Source organism: Capra hircus, chromosome 1 (genome assembly GCF_001704415.2).
Source record: "Capra hircus breed San Clemente chromosome 1, ASM170441v1, whole genome shotgun sequence".
Classification (NCBI taxonomy): domain Eukaryota; kingdom Metazoa; phylum Chordata; class Mammalia; order Artiodactyla; family Bovidae; genus Capra; species Capra hircus.
In genome coordinates this window covers 148,475,745-148,497,381 of record NC_030808.1, presented here as the reverse complement: position 1 = coordinate 148,497,381, position 21,637 = coordinate 148,475,745, and the positions used below count along the sequence as shown (strand labels likewise).

At 44.8% G+C, this 21,637-nt stretch overlaps 1 protein-coding gene across 1 annotated transcript in view; it reads right to left on the bottom strand.

Annotated features, from left to right (window-relative positions):
* Positions 1-10,569, bottom strand: part of MORC3 (MORC family CW-type zinc finger 3) — a 44,665-nt gene extending 34,096 nt beyond the window's left edge. The window contains exon 1 of the mRNA XM_018052757.1: positions 10,469-10,569. Coding sequence (XP_017908246.1) covers positions 10,469-10,507 — 39 coding nt within the window. The 5' untranslated portion in view covers positions 10,508-10,569. The remainder of the gene's footprint in view (positions 1-10,468) is intronic.

Below are 21,637 nucleotides of genomic sequence, written 5' to 3'. Positions count from 1 at the left end.
TCAGTCGTGTCCGACTCTTTGCGACCTCACGAATCACAGCATGCCAGGCCTCCCTGTCCTCCACCAACTCCCGGAGTTCACTCAGACTCACGTCCATTACTTGGGGAATACTTGAGTACACAATCTAAAATAACTGTTTAAGGAAACAATCCACCAGGAGAAAATGTTTTCAGACAAGACACAGTAGTCTTAGCGCACCCCCAACTTCAACACTGGGTAAAAGAAATATCAGCCTATAAAACTGCTCCTGCTGCTGCAGCTCGCTCAGTTGTGTCTGACTCTGTGAGACGCCAGGGACTGTAGCCTGCCAGGCTCCTCTGTCCATGGGATTTTCTAGGCAGGAGTACTGGAGTGGGTTGCCATGCCCTCCTCCAGGGGATCTTCCCAACCCAGGGATCGAACCTGGGTCTCCTGCATTGCAGACAGATTCTTTACCACTGAGCCACCAGGGAAGCCGTATAAAATAAGAATCCCTTGAAATAGCTAGACCTTTAAAAAGTAAGACTCCCCTCCAAAAAACACACAAAAAGGAGATGCAATGAAGACCATATAGATATTTTAAAGAATCAACAGAATTTTTAGAATCAACAGCACTTTTAGAATCAACAAATGGCCCCAGATTTTAAAAATCCTTTAAATATAAGACTTTGAATGTGGACGCCTGAACACAGGAGTGTTTTACCTCGGCTCCCTCTTGGAGCTGCTATCTAATGAAGGAAAAGGGGTGGGGGGCATAAACCCAGGAGAACAAAAAGAACCAAAGCAGCGATTAAAAATAGTGGACAAAATAGCAGCTTGGAGACTGGGAAGCACAGAGTAGTGACAACTGCTTCAATATCCTGCAAAGAGCGAAACCCAAAGCCTGCAGGAGATGGGAAAACCAACAAGAAGTAGGTCAGAAACCCTGGCAATCCCAGGAAGACTTAAGAAATAAGACTTGCTCCTTTGAAGTCAAAGATACCAGATGTCATATGAAAAATGGGAAAGGCTGAAAGTATTTAAAGAAGAAAGATGCCCAGATCCTTTTACCCTGAGCAAGTCCTTCAACTACACTCAGCAAACCATGGGAAGACAAGAGGTCTGTTCTCTGGAGAAACTGATGGCCGTGGACTCGGAGACAAGTGAAAATAGGTGGGCAAAAGCAAGCCAGGCAACAGGCCAGAATAAATGCTCAAAGGATCTTCCACGAGGGTGTAATGACCATTGAATGAGGAAAAGACAGTTTTGCAGCAAATAGTGCTGGGAAACCCTGATATTCGTAAAAAGAATCAAGTTGTACCCCTGTTGTTGCTCAGTCACTAAGTTGTCTCTGACTCCTCGCGACCCCATGGACTCTAGCACGCCAGGCTTCCCCATCCTCCACTATTTCCCAGAGTTTGCTCAAGTTCATGTCCACTGTGCCGATGATGCCATCCAACTACCTCATCCTTTGCCACCCTCTTCTCCTTCTGCCTTCAACCCCTTTCATGGATCATACCCCTGTCATGGTGAAGGGGCTTACATAATAAAGCTATGAGTCATGCTGTGGAGGGTCACCCAAAACAGACGGGTCATAGAGGACAGTTCTGACAAAACACAGTCCACTGGAGGAGGGAATGGCAAACCACTCCAGTGTTCTTGCCACCAGAACCCCCCTGAACAGTACAAAAAGTCATATCCTTCCCCTACACCATAAACAAAAAGTAACTCAAAATGAATCAAAGGCCTGACCTTCAGAGCTGAAACGCTAGAATCTTTAGAAGAAAACATAGAGGAAACATTTTATGACATCGGGTTTGGCAATGATTTTGACATGTCACCAAAAGAACAAGAAACAAAAGAAAAAAGAACCTGAATTGTGCTAAAATTTTAAACTTCTCTACATCAAGTGACACAGTCTACAGAGTGAAAAGGCAACCTACAGAAGAGGGGAAAAAACCCAGCAAATCAAGTAATATGCAAAATATATAAAGAATTCTCACAACTCAATAAGAAGACGATAAACAGATTTAAAAATGGGTAAAGGACTCAAGACATTTCTCCAAAGATGCTCAACATCTCTAATCATTAAGGAAATGAAAATCAAAACTACAGTGAGATAAAAGGCATGACCATTATTAACAACAACAACAAAATCCCACAACAACAAAAACAGAAAATAACAAGTATTGGAGAGGCTGTAAAGCAACTGGAATCCCTGTGCACCCGACCACAGGACTAGAAAAGGTCAGTTTTCCCTCCAATCCCAAAGAAAGGCAATGCCAAAAAATGTTCAAACTACTGCATAATTGCACTCATCTCACAAGCTAGCAAAGTAATACTCAAAATTCTCCAAGCCAGGTTTCAATAGTACATTAACTGTGAACTTCCAGATACTCAAGCTGGATTTAGAAAAGGCAGAAGAACCAGAGATCCAATTGCCAACATCCACTGGATCACAGAAAAACAAAAGGAATTCCAGAGAAACATCTGCTTCGTTGACTATGTGAAAGCCTTTGTGTGGGTTACAACAAACTGTGGAAAATTCTTAAACAGATGGGAATATCAGACAGACCATCTTACCTGCCTCCTGAGAAATCTGTATGCAGGTCAAGAAGCAACAGTTAGAACAAGACATAGAACAGACTGGTTATTGGGAAAAGAGCACGTCATGTAAAATACCAGGCTGGATAACTCACAAGCTGGAATCACGATTGCCAGGAGATACACCAACAACCTCAAACATGCAGATGATACCATTCTAACACAGAAAGCGAGAACTAAAGAGCCTCTTGCTGAGGTGAAAGAGGAGAGCAAAAAAGCTGGCTTAAAACTCAACATTCAAAAAACTAAAGTCATGGCATGTAGTCACATCACTTCATGGCAGATAGGGAAACAATGGAAACAGAGACAACTTTATTTTCTTGGGCTCCAAAATCACGGCAGGCGGTGACTGCAGCCATGAAATTAAAAGACGCTTGCTCCTTAGAAGAAAAGCTATGACAAACCTAGCTTTGCAACCCCATGGACTGTAGCACACCAGGATTCCCTATCCTCCACTATTTCCCAGAGTTTGCGTATTAAAAAGCAGAGACATCACTCTGCTGACAAAAATCTGAATAGTCAAAGCTATAGCTTTTCTAGTAGTCGTGTACAGATGTGAGAATTGGACCAAACAGAAGGCTGAGTGCCAAAGAATTCATGGTTTTGAAGTGTGGTGTTGAGAAGACTCTTTGAGAGTCCCTTGGAGAGCAAGGAATCAAACCAGTCAATCCTAAAGAAAATCAACCCTGAACATTCATTCGAACGACTGAAGCTGAAACTCCAATACTTTGGCCACCTGATGAGCAGAGCCGACTCACTGGAAAAGACTCTGATGCAAAGAAAGATTGAGGGCAGGAGAAGGGGACGACAGGAGGTTTAGACAGTTGGATGGCATTACCAACTCAGTGGACATGAGTGTGAACAAACTCCGGGAGATAGTGAAGGACAGGGAAACCTGGTATGCTTCAGTCTATGGAGTCAAAAAGAGTCGGACGTGACTTACCGACTCAACAACAAAAATGGTGAAGCCAGTGTGGAAAACAATATGGAGGGTCCTCAAAAAACTAAATGTAGATTTACCAAATGATCTAGGAATTCTACTTTTAGGTATAAACTGAAAAGAACTGACAGCAGGGTCTTTTTCCCCTTAACTGAAATAGAGTTGATTTACAATGCTGCGATAGTCTCAGGTGTACAGCAAGGTGATTCAGTCTTGTATGTATTTCAAAGTGATTCTACATATATACATATACACACACACACACACACACATACTTTTTCAGACTCTTCTCCAGTATCGTTTATTATAAGATGTTACATATAGCTCCCTGTGCTGCCATACAGTAGGTAGGTCCTTACTACTGATTTTGTGTACAGTAGTGAGGAGGGTCCTGAAGAGGTACCTGCACACCTGTGATCAGAGCAGCATTACCCTAACAGCCAAAGTGAAAGCAACACAAATACCGATTGATGAACAAATGTAGCACACTGAATATACAGCGGAATGTTATTCAGCCTCAAAAGGGAAGGAAAACTTAGCACACGCTACAGTATGCATGAACCTCGAGGACATTATGCTGAGTGGAATAAGTTAACCACAAAGAGACAAATGATGTATGACTCCACTTATATGATGTACCCACAGATGTCACATTCATAGAAGGTAAAATGGTGGCTGCCAGGGGCTGGTGGAAAGTGGAACGAAGAGTTATTTTTTCATGGGTTCAGAGTTTTAGTTTTGCAAGATGAAGGGTTCTGGAGATTGGCTGTGCAACAATGCGAATGTACATAACGCTACTGAGCTGCACATTTAAAATGTTTCGGTTCAGTTCAGTCGCTCAGTCCTGTCTGACTCTTTGAGACCCCATGAATCACAGCACACCAGGCCTCCCCGTCCATCACCATCTTCTGGAGTTCACTCAAACTCAGGTCCATCGAGTCCGTGAAGCCATCCAGCCATCTCATCCTCTGTCGTCCCCTTTTCCTCCTGCCCCCAATCCCTCCTCCCAACATCAGAGTCTTTTCCAATGAGTCAACTCTTTGCATGAGGTGGCCAAAGTACTGGAGTTTCAGCTTTAGCATCATTCCTTCCAAAGAACACCCAGGGCTGATCTCCTTTAGAATGGTTAGGACAGTAAATTTTATGTTATGTGTATTTTACCACAATAATAAACAAATAAAAACCAAGTGAGCAAACTGAACAACGTGACACTCCTATCTCCTGTCCCCTGCTGAGCTACCCGAAGAGCTAGCAGCCAGGATTACCGATGCCATGGCGGAGACCAGATGCAGAATTCCCTCTGGAAAAAAGGAATGATTTCTGAAATTTTTATCTGGTTCTTTTACAACTGTACCATGCCACTCTGGACAGCATTTTCCCCTCTCACTTTAAAAAAAATTATTTTAAAAGTTATTTTATTGTTGTTTAGTCACTAAGTCGTGTCCGACATTAATGGCACCCCACTCTAGTACTCTTGCCTGGGAAATCCCATGGACGGAAGAGCCTGGTAGGCTGCAGTCCATGGGGTCGCTGAGGGTCGGACACGACTGAGCGACTTCACTTTCACTTTTCACTTTCATGCATTGGAGAAGGAAATGGCAACCCACTCCAGTATTCTTGTCTGGAGAATCCCAGGGACGGCGAAGCCTGGTGGGCTGCCATCTCTGGGGTAGCAGAGTAGGACACGACTGAAGTGACTTAGCAGCAGCAGCAGACTGTAGCCCACTAGGGTCCTGGGTCCATGGAATTCTCCATGCAAGACTACTGGAGTAGGTTGCCATTTCCTTCTCCATGGGATCTTCCTGACCCAGGGATCAAACCCAGGTCTCCTGCACTGGTGCGCAATTGCTCAGTCATATCTGAATCTCTGCAACACAATGGAGTGAGTTGCCATTTCCTACTGCTGGGATCTTCCTGACCCAGGGATAGAACCCGAATCTCCTAAGCCACATGGGGAGACAGATTTGGGGAATGATAATTCCTTGCTTTTTGACTGCTGCCCCCCCTCACCCCGTCCCATTGTCCTACTGAACTCCTGCATTGGTAGGTGGATTCATTATCACTGAGCCACCAGGGAAGCCCCAAAGTTATTCTAAACATCCTTATTTTCTAGTCTAACATTTTTATTCTCTAGGAACAACAGATTCTGACACAGAGTACCTCAACGACAAGCTGGCTCTTCCTACCTGATCACCCAATACTGAAACTCACCAAACAACAAGCTCTATTCAGGTATGAACATCCAGCTTTTAGTGTCTCATCTGGAAATATAAGCACACTTGAGAATGTGTAAAATTAGAATAAAAAACAACACACAGTAAAAAGAACATAAAGAAGACAGAGGCAATGCAGTGAACAAAAGAAAACTTCAAAAATACTATGAATAATACAGCCAGTGACAAGAACAAATATTTTGTCGAGTTTTTTGAAGATTTTCGGAGACCAAGACAATGTTTCTAATAATTAAACACATGGTAAAAGGTAGGAAATCAAATGGAGAAAATGTTTTTAAAGATATTCGGAGAACAAGATAATGTTTCTCATAATTAAATACATGGTAAAAGGTAGGAGATCAAATGCGGAAAATCTCCCCAAAAGAAAAGAAAAAGCAGTGAGAAGGAAAACAGAAGATGAACAAAAACAGAAAAACAGATGGGAAATTGCTGTCAACAATCTGAGAAAATTTCCCGGATGTTATTACAGGTTTCTAGCCTAAGTACTAGAACGATGTACTGCACGTGTGCTTAGTCACGCAGTTGTGTCCAACTCCTTGAGACCCCATAGACTGCAGCCCAGCCAGCTCCTCTGTCCATGGGGATTCTCCAGGCAAGAATCCTGGAGTGGGTAGCATGCCCTTTTCCAGGGGATCTCCCCAGCCCAGGGATGGAACCCAGGTCTCCCTCACTGCAGGTGGATTCTTTACCATCTCAGTCACCAGGGGAAGCCCAGTATAATGCATAGGACTCGATTAAACAATAAAGCATGCCTTGAAAACTGACAAGAAATCACTTCCAATCTAGAATTACAAGCCCAGCCAAATTATATGTAAAGAAAGAGCAAGGATAGCATAAACATATTTCCAAGACACATAAATGTTCTTCCCATGTACTCTGTTCTCAAGAAGCTACACCTGTTTTTTGAAAAATGGATAGGCTTCACTGTTAACAGTAACAGAGACAGTAAATGTTTACTGACTATTTACGGCATGCAGAGGACCGTTGTAAGACTTTTATGTGTATTGGTTCAGTTAATTTTTAAAGCAGCCCTTTTAGGTGGTAAGATGATTATTCTCTCTTCAGGTCACACATTCAGTTATGTCAGACTTTGAACCCAGGCACATGGGCTCCAGAACCCACGTTCTCAGTCACTAAGCTACTGCTGGTGGCCGAGAGAAAACCCCAGAAGAGGAATATGTGATGGGAAGGAAAAACAAAGAAAAGGGGAAGGAAATGTCCATAAAAATGATAAACGGAAGTCCCCAACTCACAACTAAGCCAGCAAAAATGACAAAATTTGGGTGTGCTCGAACACATCTGGAAAAGATTTTCCAGTTGTCTGAAAGTTTGGATGAAAGAGTAATCAGTACAGAGAAAAACTAAGCAAACAAATACAAATCAATTACTAACTTCAAGGAAAACACAAAGCTATACAGCAAAGAAAAAGAAATCATAGTTTTGGCTGGCTCATTTCTGAATAACGCTAAGAGTGATAATAAATCATATGGTAATTCAACCAAAAGAAAAAGTGAACTGAAGAGTGTGCATATGTGTCACTTAAATCTATAGCAGGATTTCTGGAAAACAACAAAATGGTATCAACATTTACTTAGAATCATGGAGGCAAAAAGCAAAAACTTAAGTTTCTGTCACTCTGCATTCCATTTCAGAATTTACAGAGCTAATGATTTTTTAAAATTTGCACACATTATGGGTCACTTTATGTTCTATGATTTTTGACAAACCCATAAACAACATCTGAGAGCTATACCAAAGGGATGATCAAACCTTCAAAAATGAAACTATTTATGGGAACGGAAATATCTATTTCACATAATTTTCATGTTACGAACATTAGTCTTTGATCTTTTTTCCCCCAAACATTTAAGGATCTTGTAGCCATACAAAAACAGGTGGCAGGCTGGATTTGGCCCATAAACTGCAGTTTGCCAACTCCTGTCCTAAAGCAACAGACCACTTGGAATACAGTCCAGAAGCTGCAGATAGGAGATTTCCATCACTGAGCTTCAAAACAGTCCGTATTACCCATAAAACAAAGATGTAGCACATGGACAGCTGCTACACCCAGAGAACCAGCTAACCACAGGGCCAGTCTCTCAAGATGGTATTGACCCGTATCTTTGCTCTCTTTGTCTTCTCAATCCTGAAAAGACAGAGACAGCAACTTGGGAGGGGCTGGGGAGTGGGGAAGAGAATCAAAGTGCAGAAATAGCAAGGGAAAGAAAAAAAAACAAAAACAACCCAGTTCACTTTTCCTCACCAGTTTTCTGGACCAAAATTTGGCCCAATCTGAGGGGAAGGAGCGAGCTTTAAACTGAAGAGCTTCTCAAGTAATTTAACAATGCTAAAGTGCTTAGTCAGTCAGTCGTGTCCCGCTCTTTTGAGATCCTATGGACCATAGCCCTCAGGCCACATTCATGGGGATTCTCCAGGCAAGAATAACTGGAGTGGGTTGCCAAGCCCTCCTCCAGGGGCTCTTCCCAGCCCGGGGATCGGGGATCGAACCCAGGTCTCCAGCATTGCAGGTGGATTCTTTACCATCTGAACCACCGGGGAAGCCCGGTGATTAAACAGTGAAAGTGTAAGTGAAGTCTCTCAGTCGTGTCCGACTCTTTGTCATCCCATGGACTGTAGCCTGCCAGGCTCCTCCGTCCATGAGATTTTCCAGGCAAGAATACTGGCTGCTGCTACTGCTGCGAAGTCACTTCAGAATACTGGAGTGGGTTGCCATTTCCTTCTCCAGAGGATCCTCCCGACCCAGGGATCAAACCCAGGTCTCCCGCACTGCAGACAGACTCTTTAGTGTCTGAGCCACCAGGGAAGCCCAGATTAAACAATACCTGAGGCTAACTGGTGGAGAAGGCAATGGCAACCCACTCCAGTACTCTTGCCTGGAAAATCCCATGGATGGAGGAGCCTGGAAGGCTGCAGTCCATGGGGTTGCTAAGAGTCGGACATGACTGAGTGACTTCACTTTCACTTTTCACTTTTCACTTTCATGCATCAGAGAAGGAAATGGCAACCCACTCCAGTGTTCTTGCCTGGAGGATCCTGGGGACGCAGGAGCCTGGTGGGCTGCCATCTATGTGGTCGCACAGGGTTGGACACGACTGAAGCGACTTAGCAGCAGCAGCAGCAGCAGCAGCAGAGGCTAACTGGAAATCACTAGGATATGCCCAGATTCACTCAGGTTAATTAGCAACAATGTCTAAGGCCAGCAGTAAGAAAGAATAAAATTGCTCTCTGTATTCCATCTACTTAATACAAGCTCATTCAATAAACCACTTAGGAACCCAGAAGCATCTATTAAAGATATGTAAAGAATGCTCATAAACCAATTAAAAGTTCCCCTCAAAAGAAACAGAGAATAAAAACACGGGCATGGAACATGAAGGGCTTTTTTTCTTTTTCTTTTTAGGAAGGTTTCTTTTAACCCAAAATCAAAAGGGTGAATGAAGTGTGACAAACTTTCAGCTTCTCAGTCAAAAGTAAAGTGAAATTTTACACTAATCAGGAAAAAATGTTAAAAGTCAGATGATAGCAGGGGTCTGTTAGCAATCTCGCCAAATGAAAGTCAAAAGGCAAAAATACCATTTTAAAGCAATCGTATTACCATTCGAATGATGAGACTGGCACAGCCATTCTCTGGCCTGAGCAAACACCCTGACGAGAAGGGGTATATTTTTGCATAACAAGGCAAACTTTTTCAGGAGAATCGGGTAGGGAGAGCAAGCCCACACTCTTGACGCAGAGAAATTTTAATTTATTGTGACTGCTCCCTTCGGAAAAAAAAAAAAAAAAAAAAGACGCACAGGTACAAAACACGCTCAAGATTTCCAAGAGGCCGAGATGCTCCGGAACGAGACACCGCCAGGAAACAAGACGGGGCAAATCGGAGAGCTCGGTGACCACCTAGGAGCGATCTGGGCTCCCGTTGGATGAAGTGGAGGGAAAAGTGAAGTCGCTCAGTCGTGTCCGACTCTTGGCGACCCCGTGGGCTGTACAGCCTACGAGGCTCCTCCTTCCATGGGATTTCCCAGGCAAGAGTACTGGACTGGGTTGCCATTCCCTTTCTCCAGGGGAATCTTCCCCACCCAGGGATCGAACCCGGGCCTCCTGCATTGCAAGCGGACGCTCTGACCGTCTCAGCCACCCAGGGAAGCAGGAGGGAAGGCGGCAGGAATTGAAATGAATGAGGAAGACGAGTCCCAGCTCGCAGCACCCCGGGGCCAGCCGCCAGGAGGTCAAGGCCGCGGGGCATTTCTGGCCGCCGACGGCCACTCCCCCAGCACTCCGGGACGCTCCGAGGGCCCGCGGAGGCCGGGAAAGGGTCAGGGGCCCCCGCGGGCCGAGGGGCGGGCTGGCCGCCGAGGCCTCGCCCTCGGACGACAGCTGCGGAGCAAACCGGGGGAGGGAGCCAAGGAGGAGGAGCCGCCCCGCCCCGAAACCGCGGAGGCAAAACAGAAACCCAAAGCCCAGGAAACGAAACGAGACACGGCCCGGCCCTGCCCGCCGCCGCCGCCGCCGCCGCCGCCGAGCGTCTAAGCCGTCGGGAGAGAGATGGCCGCCGCCGCCTGCCCCGGCCCCGCCGCGGCCCCAAGCCGCCGCGCCGGGCCGACGAGCCGCCCCCGCCCACCGCCGGCCTCCCCCCCCCCTCCCCGAGCGCCTCGCTTGCCCGCCTGCCCGCCCTCCTGGGACACGGCCCGCTCCACCCCTCGCGGCTGCTCACCGCGCTGAGGCGGATCCCGCTGGGTGGCTGCGTCGCCATCTTGAGCGAGTTACAAAGCCAGGACCGGCCTCAGCCGCAATCAGACTGGGAGGTGGCTGCGGAGCGCCCGCCCACTTCCGGGGCGGGGCGCGCGTGGCTGACCCCGCCCCCCGACTTCCGCCTCCCGGCCTCTCGTAGTTGGGAACGTAGGGCAGGTAAATTCCCAGTAGGGGTTAAGGAAGCCGGGACCGCTAGAGAGGTGGGTAGGCTTCAGGCTCCCGGCGGGAGCCTTCAGAGTAAGGCGCATACGGCCCACAGGCTTTGCCAAACAGTAATCGGTATTTTGTTGTTCACTCGCTCAGTCGTGTCCGACTCTATACGACCCCGTGGACTGCAGCACACCAGGCCTCCCTGCTCATCACCATCTCCCAGAGTTTGCTCAAACTCATGTCCATTGAATCAGTGATGCCATCCAACCATGTCATCCTCTGTCGTCCCCTTCTCCCGCCTTCAATCTTCCCCAACATCAGGGTCTTTTCCAATAAGTCGGCTCTTTGCATCAGGTGGCCAAAGGATTGGAGCTTCAGCTTCAGCATCAGTCCTTCCAATGAATAGTCAGGGTTGATTTTCTTTGGGATTGACTGGTTTGATTTCCTTGCAGTCCAGGGGACTCTCAAGCATATTCTCCAGCAGCACAGTTCGAAAGCATCAGTTCTTTGTGCTCAGCCTCTCACATACGTACCTGACTACTGGAAAAACCGTAGCTTTGACTAGACGGACCTTTGCAGGCGCAGTAATGTCTCTGTTTTTTAATATGTTGTCTAGGTTTGTAATAGCTTTTCTTCCAAGGAGCAAGCGTCTTTTAACTTCCGTCCACAGTGATTTTAGAGCCCAAGAAAATAAAGTCTGTCACTGTTTCCCCATCTTTTTGCCACGAAGTGATGGGACTGGATGGCATGATCTTAGTTTTCTGAATGTTGAGTTTTAAGCCAGCTTTCTCACTCTCTTCTTTCACCTTCATCAAGGGGCTCTTTAATTCCTCTTTGCTTTCTGCCATAAGGGTGGTGTCTTCTGCATATCTGAGGTTATTGATAATTCTCGTGACTAATTGATATTAATCAGTATGGAGGCTGCAAATAATAAAGAGCTCTGGGGTCTTGGGAATTACAACTGGGGATACACAGTTCATTTCAGTTCAGTTCAGTTGTTCAGTCTGTCCGACTCTTTGCCACCCCATGAATCGCAGCACGCCAGGCCTCCCTGTCCATCACCAACTCCCGGAATTCCAGTGGTCATGTATGGATGTGAGAGTTGGACTGTGAAGAAAACTGAGCACTGAGGAATTGATGCTTTTGAACTGTGGTGTTGGAGAAGACTCTTGAGAGTCCCTTGGACTGCAAGGAGATCCAACCAGTCCATTCTGAAGGAGATCAGCCCTGGGATTTCTTTGGAGGGAATGATGCTGAAGCTGAAACTCCAGTAGTTTGGCCACCTCATGTGAAGAGTTGACTCATTGGAAAAGACTCTGATGCTGGGAGGGCTTGGGGGCAGGAGAAGAAGGGGATGACAGAGGATGAGATGGCTGGATGGCATCACTGACTCAGACGTGGGTCTGAGTGAACTCCAGGAGTTGGTGATAGGTTCTAGCAAAATAGAATGTTTGGGGAAGAGAAAGAGTCAGGGGGATATAAAGGCAAAATCCACAAGTTTTGTTAAAGTTGTATTGCAAGAATTATGATTGACTTTGATAGTAAAAGGAAATATTCGTCCTTAAGGGATGGATTTGTCACCAGTTATTTAGGGTATGGGCCAGATAAGTGTCTTGAATTTCTGGAACCCTGTGCAAATGTTCTGGATATCTTGGTTAGATGATAAGTGGTCAAAAGGTCAGATTCAGTCTGGGCAGAGACATAAGTCACTTCCTCAGTGGCCTCTGGCTCCAGTCTGGAGAGTTCTTTTAGCAGTACAAAACTGACTCTTTTTTGATTTTCTTTTTGCAGCTTGAGGTCCCCAAGTTTGAAGACAGGTGCCATGGGTATTGGTGACCCAAAAAGATGCACTTGAAGTGCTTGACTGGGCTGGACATGAATTACACTGAAGAAAGCCGTCACATGCCCGCCAGTGTCTTCCTGTTGTGAAACTTTAATGAGACGAGGTGACTCAGGTGGTAAAGAATCTGCCTGCAAGACAGGAGACCTGGGTTCAAACCCTGGGTAGGACAGATCCCCTGGAGAAGAGAATGGCAACCCACTCCAGTATTCTTGCCTGGAGAATCCCATGGACGAAGAAGTCTGGTGGACTACAGTCTATGGGGTCGCAAAGAGTTGGATATGACTGAGTGACTAACACTTAATGAGATGAAGACTTGTACTTTGGGGAAATACCCTAAAAATTATCACCCTTCATCCTGATGAAAAGAGTCCTTTCTCATATGCAGTTTAGTCCTTTTGCTCCTGCACATGTATCTATATCAACCTTGAGCTGGGTCTTGGGCTAATTAGTAGGATATAGAAATGAATAAGTTGGGACTTCCTTGGTGGTCCAGGGGTTAAGCCTCCAAGATAACGCTGTAGGGGGCGGGAGTTCCATCCTGGGTGGAAAACTAAGATCCTGCTTGCCAGGCAGCCAAAGAAAAATGAAAGAAATGAATAAGTCAAGGGCTGTCAGATACTGCAGTTAAAGAAAGAGTTAAAAGGTTTTTCTTAAAATATTCATTGCATTTAAAAGAAAAATACTTATTTGGCTGTGCCAGGGTCTTACTTGTGGCATGTGGGATCTTTAGTCACAGCATGTGAACTGTTGGTGCAGCATGTGGGATCCAGTTCCCTGACTGGGGATGAAACCCAGGCCCCTGCATTGGGATCGCAGAGTCCTACCCACAGGACCACCAGGGAAGTCCTCATTGCATCTTTATAATTGTAAAAGAAATACATTTGCTTTGTAAAATTCAGATAATACGGAAATATGAAACATAACATTTACCCCAATCCCTTTACCGGAACATATGAATTTGGTGTACATTACTCCATATTTCAGTTCAGTTCAGTCGCTCAGTCATGTCTAATTCTTTGCAACCCCATGAATCACAGCACGCCAGGCCTCCCTGTCCATCACCAATTCCCAGAGTTCACTCAGACTCACGTCCATCAAGTCAGTGATGCCATTCAGCCATCTCATCCTCTGTCGTCCCCTTCTCCTGCCCCCAATCCCTCCCAGCATCAGAGTCTTTTCCAATGAGTCGACTCTTCGCATGAGGTGGCCAAAGTACTGGAGTTTCAGCTTTAGCATCATTCCTTCCAAAGAAATCCCAGGGCTGATCTCCTTCAGAATGGGCTGGTTGGATCTCCTTGCAGATCTCCATATTTACTATATGCTAAATATATATGCTAAATACTATTTACAGTATGGAACTAGACCTTACATTCTCCTCTGCAGCTCATGTTTTTGTTTTAATTATTTCAGTTTGAGATTTCTAAGTGCCCAAATAGTTTTGAACAAAGGAGGAAATGTTAAAAACAAATAGGACTTTCCTGGTGGTCCAGTGGTTAAGAATCTGCCTGCCAATGCAGGGGACGATCCCTGGTCCTGGAAGATCCCAAGCCATGAGACAGCTAGCCCACGTGGTGTCCTAACCCCCATGCTCTGAAATAAGAGAAGCCCCTGCAATAAGAATCCCAAGTACTGCAATTAGAGAGTGGCCCCTGCTCACCACAAAGAGAGAAAGCCAGCACAGCAACCAAGATCCAACACAGCCAGAAATAAATAAATACAATAAAAAAAAAACAACAACAAAACCTGTGCTCTGTTGTCACCCTTACTATTGACCACTGGGTTCTCAACTGAAAAAAAAAAGCACAATCTAAAAGTTGAGAATTATGTTTTATTCAATGGACATACTGAGGACTGAGGCCAAGTAGACAGCCTCTCAGACAGCTCTGAGGGACTGTTCTGAAGACGTAACGGTGGCGCTAGAATAGGGGTTTTTGCAGAACACCTAGGTAGTCAGTGTCAAAAGATTACAGTTAACCGACAGAGGATGAGATGGTTGGATGGAGTCACCGACTCGATGGACATGAGTTTAAGCAAGCTCTGAGAATTGGTGATGGACAGGGAAGCCTGGCGTGCTGCAGTCCATGGGGTTGCAAAGAGTCAGACACAACCGAGCGACTGAACTGAAAGAAAGCCAATCATCTCAAGTTAGTGAATTCAGTGCTTTTCTTGATATGAGAAGAGGCAAGAGTCTGGGCTTATTGAAATCAACCCTTTGATGTGCACCTTAACTATTTAGAGCCAGTATCCTATTTTTCCGCATCCTGAATCCCCTCAAGGTGGGCAGTGGCTGATGATTTGATGGCCGCAACATCCTTCCTTTACTGATACAGCAGGTAACATTCTTTGTCCACAGGATAAATGGCATGTGAAACACCTAAGTAAGAATGCTAGTTAATACCATTTGCAACGCTCTGAACTGGGTAATTTCTCAGTTCCTTCCAAGTTTAAGATCATATTATTACATTAGAAGCTCTTTCAACTGTTTATTGAGAACCTACTTTGTGTCTGTCAAAGTGAGGGGTGCTGGAACGCAGTGATGAGTAAAACAGAGGTTTCCATTCCTGTGGAATCTACAGTCTCTTGGCTGTTTATTCAATAAGTTGCAGCCCATTCGTTGTGAGATCAATTTGGTGAGTTTGTTAAAAAAAAAAAAAGAAAGACTAGAATAGCATACTACAGTGTCAGCCTGGGCCCAAATCCAAGTTATTCATTTATTAACCATATGATGTTCAGCAATGTGGATTTGAAATGAGATTAGCCTGGACTATCTGGATGTGCCCTAGATGCGATCACAAGTGTGTTTATAAGACAGAGGCAGAGAGAGACTTGGTCACAGAAGGCCACTTACCACTGAAGCATCTCTCTAGAGACTTGAAGATGCTATGTGGCTGGATTGGAAAGTGGAGAAGGGCCATGAAGCAAAGAATGCAGGGACTGTAGCTTCAGAAACTAGAAGGTGAGGAAACCCCATTCTAGAGTCCCTAGAGTTTACAGAGAGAATGAGTCTCTGCAGACATCTTGGTTTCAGCTCGTTTTGGACCCCTGGCTTCCAGAACTCTAGCTTCTGAATACATTCCTGCAGTTTGAAGACACTAAATTACAGTAATTTGTTAGAACAGCAACAGGAATAGACAGTAGTCTATTCAGGTAGAAGCAAATACTTACCGGCACATACAAATTGTTGCCTCCCCACCCCGAAAGTTTTTTAACCCAGTTGCGCATACTTCAGTTCTGCATTCTCAAGGCTTACTCATATGAAAGAAATGTGAAGCAAACATGTTCGGGCTAAACTTTAAAACCACGTGGGTATAAAAGGGGCTTTTTCAGGAAAGTAAATGCTTTTGCTTCTGTCAGATATACTCAAGCTGACTTGGAAATCTCTGTTTTTTAGAAAATGTAAAGCTGAGATTGATATGATTTTAATGGTTAAAAACTACCTTCTTTGGGGAGTGCTGAATGTTTGTATCCCCCATCCCCCCTCAAAAATCTATGTTACCTAGCCTCCCCCCCACCATGTGATGGCATTTGGAGGTGGGGCCTTTGGGAGGATAATTAGGTCAAGAAGGTGGATCCCTCATTAATGGGATTGAAAGTGTGAAAGTGTTAGTCATTCAGTCCAACTGAGTCCAACTCTTTGCAACCCCATAGACTGTAGCCCTGTAGCCCGCCAGGCTCCTCTGTCCATGGAAGTCTCCAGGTGAGAATACTGGAGTGGATTGCCATTCCCTTCTCCAGGGGATCTTCCCGACCTAAGGACTGAACCTAGGTCTCCTGCACTGCAGGCAGGTCCTTTACCGCTGAGCCACCAGAGAAGCCCATGAATGGAATCACGAGTCTTTGTAAAAGAGACTATAGAGATGCCTCAACAGCCGTCTGTTATGTGAAGACACAGCAGGTAGAACCAAGAAAGTGTTGGGATTTTTTGGCCATACCACACAGCTTGTGGGATCTTAGTTCTGTGACCAGGGATTGAACCCAGACCCTGGGCAGATGAGAGTGCCAAGTCCTAACCGCTGGACAACCGGGACATTTCCAAGGTGCTTTGAGCTTGGACTTCCCAATTACAGAATTGTGAGAAATTAGTTTATTGTTTAAGCCACCCAATCTGTGGTGTCAGCAGCCCAAACTAAGAAAAGAGAAATTTTAAAATTTCATACAGGAGTAAGAATATTGGAATAGAGCAAAATTTCCCACTGACATAAATCGAACACAATATGAAAACTGGTTGTTTTCAAAAACCTACACAGCTATGCATCTTGACTTCCATGGACTATCTCTCAGAGGTCCTTCAGCGCTGTACATGAAAACCTTCATCACATTATTTTACTGTTTCCTAACATTTTATTATATTGTGTTGTCATTCATGTAGCCAGTCTCCTACTGGTGGACACTGAGGTTGTTGCCAAACTTCTTGCTATTATCAATATTTACAATGAATAACTTGTACATAAGTCATTTTGCACATATGCATATATAATAAATTCCTGGCAGTAGAATTGTGGAATCAAAAATATACACGTGGCTTACATGATTGTAGTCCCCCCAGGGATTGAACCACCTCGTACAGCACAGAGTCTTAACCGCCGGATCGCCAGGGAAGTCTCCATCCATTTTTACTTTTGGTAGAAATTGCCCCCCCCTTTCTCCACAGAACTTGTACCAATCTATATTCTACAGCAATGGAGGAGAAATGCTGTTCACCTATAATTGGGTGTTGGCTGCAATGGTCAGTGACTAATATCTCAGAGCAATGTTTTTTTCATGTTGTAAGTATGGGTATCGTTTTACATTTGTGAAAGCCAATTGTGTGTGTGTGTATATGTACTCCGTATTTATATCTTTTGCCCATATTTCTATTCTATTTCGATTGTTCTTTCAGTACTGAAGAAATTAGTCCTTTGTAATATGTCTCAAATGTTTTTCTGTCTGCTTTTACTTTGCTTCTGATGATTTTTTGTTGTGCAGTTTTAAAAAGAAAATTTACATAGCCAAAACTTACAGAACTTTCTCTTAGGCTCCTAGAATTTATGTTCATCTAAGAAAGATCATCTCCATTGTTGGCTTAATACCTTTTCCTCAGTTCTTCTAGCATTTTCATCTTTCCTTCACGGTTTCCAATCTTTGATCTGTTTGGGATTTGTTTTGGTGAAAGATGTGAGAGATGAATACAACTTACTTTCCCCCTGTTGGGTACCCAGTTCTCCCAACACCATTTGTTGAATAAGATACCTTTCTTTCCCACTACAGTTTGACTTTTCCCACTACAGTACTTTTATTACATGTTAAACTTTTCCATGTGTTTTGTTCCATTGATAGAATTGCTAGTTTAGTCCTATTGATCTCTTGTCCGTTTCTTCACTGGGACCAATTATTTTAGCTTTATAATATAAAGATTATATTGAGGTTAGTTCTCTCAACTCTTCAATAAGTTAAAATTTATAACTTGATGATGCTGAATTTTCCTCTCCAAGATCTACTAAATCTTCCCTTTAGCTCCAAGTCTTGTCTGCTTTTGTAGGGTTGTCTTCAAGGAGCTCTTCTAAAGTTTTTTTCCCTGTTTTATTATTGTTGTTATTGGAAGACAGATTTCATCCGTCTCATAACGGGTCACATATATATATTACATTGATACCAAAAAAACTATATTGATGTGTACATATTACCTTTTTTTTTCTGGCTGTGCCACAGAGCATGTGAGATCTTCATTCTCTGACCAAGATCAGAGAGACCCGTGCCAAGAATCGGACCCGTGCCCCCTGTAGTCCAACTGTGGAGTCTGAGCTACTGGACCACCAAGGAAGTCCCCATGTTAACTTTCTATTGAATTTATTGCGTTTAGGCCATTCATACTGTTCACCTGGCCACAAGCTCTACCCAAACCCCCCCCCGCCGCCCGCCCCCACAACAGTTTTAAACAACTTGTCTTTTTCCTGATGGAATGTATATTGATAGCCTGGCTTAGCTTCAGAAACAAACAGAAAATAATTGGAAGGAAAATATGGGACAATATACAATCAAGGGCATGTCAGTTAACAGTAGTGCCCTTACTACAACACAAAGCTCCCCGAGCAGTGCAGTTAGTGCCCAGTCAAGTGCTCCCCCTCCATACGGTATGGAAGCGTTTGGTTGTCCAAGGGTCCAGGAAGAATTCAGCATGAGCCCGGTGAAGTCAGAGTGGGCGCTCCTCACAGAGATGCTGCAGCTGGGTTGGGGTGACTTAAGTCATCAGGCAGTGCTGGGACCAGCAGGATACAGTGGGAAATCCCACCAAGCAGAGCACCCTCCTGTGTCCACAGAGGGGAGTCACAAGAATCTCAGCGAGGGGATTCTTTGAGTGATGGAGAGGCCAAGATGGGGGCAGAAAACCCAGTTTCCAGAGCCCACACTCTCTACAGTCCTACAGCCTGATTCATTCAAACTTAGTTTCACTTCCGTTTTTCTTCTTCCTTCCAGCAGCACCTTGGGCAGATAAGCCAACCTTTCTGTTCTTCATTTAGCTCTCTGCCGTCTGCCCGTAAACACCAGACAGCAAAGGAACTGAAGAGACAGGCTCTGTCTTTTCCACAAAAGGGCGCTTGCCTTGGACCAGTTATGGGCATTGCATTATTGGGTGTTTTCATAGGGTCCCTCTGGGAAGGTGCCTTGCTGAGCCTGAGGAGAAAGAAGCAGGCCTGGGGCGTTTTGGATCTCAAAAACGGGTTCCTCTATATCTGTTGAATAAACCAACAAATGACTTGAGCTGGTCTTTGCCAGGTGAAAAGAGGAAAACAGTATCGAGTGGATGAAACAACATATGTAAGAAATGCAGGAGATGAGAAATCCCGAGTGGTTGGAGGAGACAGGAGAGAGCGAGCTAAGGCCTTCAGGAGGCTAGAAACCCCATCAGGCATCAAGTCATTACTTTAAAACAATTTTTTTTTTTTTCAATGTGGGCCATTTTTCAACTCATTATTGAATTTCGTTACAATATTGCTTCTGTTTTTTTTTTTTTTTTTTTTTTTTGGCCAGAAGGCATGTAGGATATCAGCCTCCCAACAGGGATTGAACCTCCACGCCCTGTAGCAGAAGGCAAAGTCTTAACTCCTGGACCACTAAAGAAGTCCCAACAATCATTATTACAATTTCAATTTAGGGTAAAACGTGGAGCAACTTCTTTTTCTGAAGCTGAAACACTGAAGGGCAAGTTTGTCCTTATTATTCCCCCTCCCATCTGCTTCTGGTTGACTTTGGGTCGGGGGAAACTTGGGCTGGTACAAATGCTTGTTCACCAGATAAGGTGGGGCCCGGGCTATCTCCCCTGCTCTCACTTTAAGTTCACAGTATTTTAAATTTTTTACTGTGGTATTATACACAAAGCATAACATTTATCATTTTAGCCCTTGGGTGGACAATTCAGCAACATTAATTACATTCACATTGTTGTAAAACTGTCAACAGCATCCATCTCCAGGACTTTCTCAACCCTAACCGAAATTTTGTGCCCATTGAACAATGACTCCTCAGCCCTTTCTCCTCCAGCCCATGGCAACTGCTATTCTGTTTCCTTTTCCTATGAATTTGACTAGTTCAGGCAGCTTGTGTAAGTGGAATCATATTTGTCCTTTTGTGACTGGTTTACTTCACTTAGCATCATGTGCTCAAGGTTCATCCAAGTTGTAGCTCGTGTCCAAATTTCATTCCTTTTTGAGGCTGAATCATCTTCCACTGTATGTCTATACCACGTTTATCCATTCATCCACTGATGGACATACAGGCTATTTCCACTTCAGCTTTTGTGGATAATGCTGCCACAGATGTGGGTGTATAAGCATCTGTTCGTGACGCTGCTTTCACTTTTTACTGGAATTACTGGATCACAGGGTAATTCTATCTTAAATTCTTTGAGGGACTCTCTTCGTAGACCCAATTTTAAAGTCCATTTCCCCCTTGTGATTTAGATAGAGTACCACTTGGAAAGAGCTACCAGTTTAGGAGGAAAAGTAACCAGACAAGCTTCAGCCTTGTGGGCTTCTTCCTTGTTTCCGTAAGAGGCATCATCTCTGTGAACTCATTGCTCTGCAAACTAGTGTTTCTCCAAGAGTGGTCCAGGAAGCCCCGGCATCAAAAATAACTTGTAATACAGACTTCCCTGTGGTTCAGGGGATAGGAGTCTGCCCGCCAGTGCAAGGGTCCCTGGTTCAATCCCTGGTCTAAGAAGATTCCACATGCTGTGCAGCAACTAAACCCGAGCATCACGACTCCTGAGCCTGTGTGCTGCAAATACGGAAGCCCACGTGCCTAGAGCCCGTGCTCTGCAACGAGAAGCCCCCGCAGTGAGAAGCCCGCACAGCGCAACTAGCGAGGAGCCCGATCGCCAAGATACCACTGTAGCGACTGTCACAACGTCCAGTTGCCCCTTGGTGTAGAATGGACTCCTCCGCTGGTCCAGGTCTACATGACCAGTCTCTCCTTTGATGGTGCTGCTTTTCCATGTTTGCGGGTTCAAGTAGTCAAAGCTATGGTTTTTCCAGTAGTCATGTAAAGATGTGAGAGTTGGACCATAAAGAAAAGCTGAGCACCAAAGAATTGATGCTTTTGAATTGTGATGCTAGAGAATAATCTTGGAGAGTCCCTTGGACAGCAAGGAGATCAAGCTCGTCAATCCTAAAGGAAATCAACACTGAATGTTCATTGCAAGGACTGATGCTGAAGCTCCAATACTTTGGTCACCTGATTCAAAGAGCTGACTCATTGGAAAAGAACTTGGTGCTGGGACAGACTGAAGGCAGGAGGAGGGGCGGGGGACGACGGAGGATGAGATGTTTGGATGGTATCACCGGCTCAATGGACATGAATTTGAGCAAACTCTAGGAGATAGTGAAGGACACCGAAGCCTGGCATGCTACAGCCCATGGGTCGCAAAGTTGGACACGACTTGTGACTGAACAACAATTAAACTGCAAATAATACCTAGTAGAAGGCATTGTCTTACATCAGAATTTTATTCCAAAGACCAGATTCTGTCTGGTATCCCAGGTTGTTGTTCAAAGCTTTTAATTACAGGCTTCATCAACTGTCCGGACCCATCCAGCTCCTAATTTTGCTGGGCATACACACATACTGGGAAATAAGGCTTGTTCTCCTTTAAGACACTCCTCA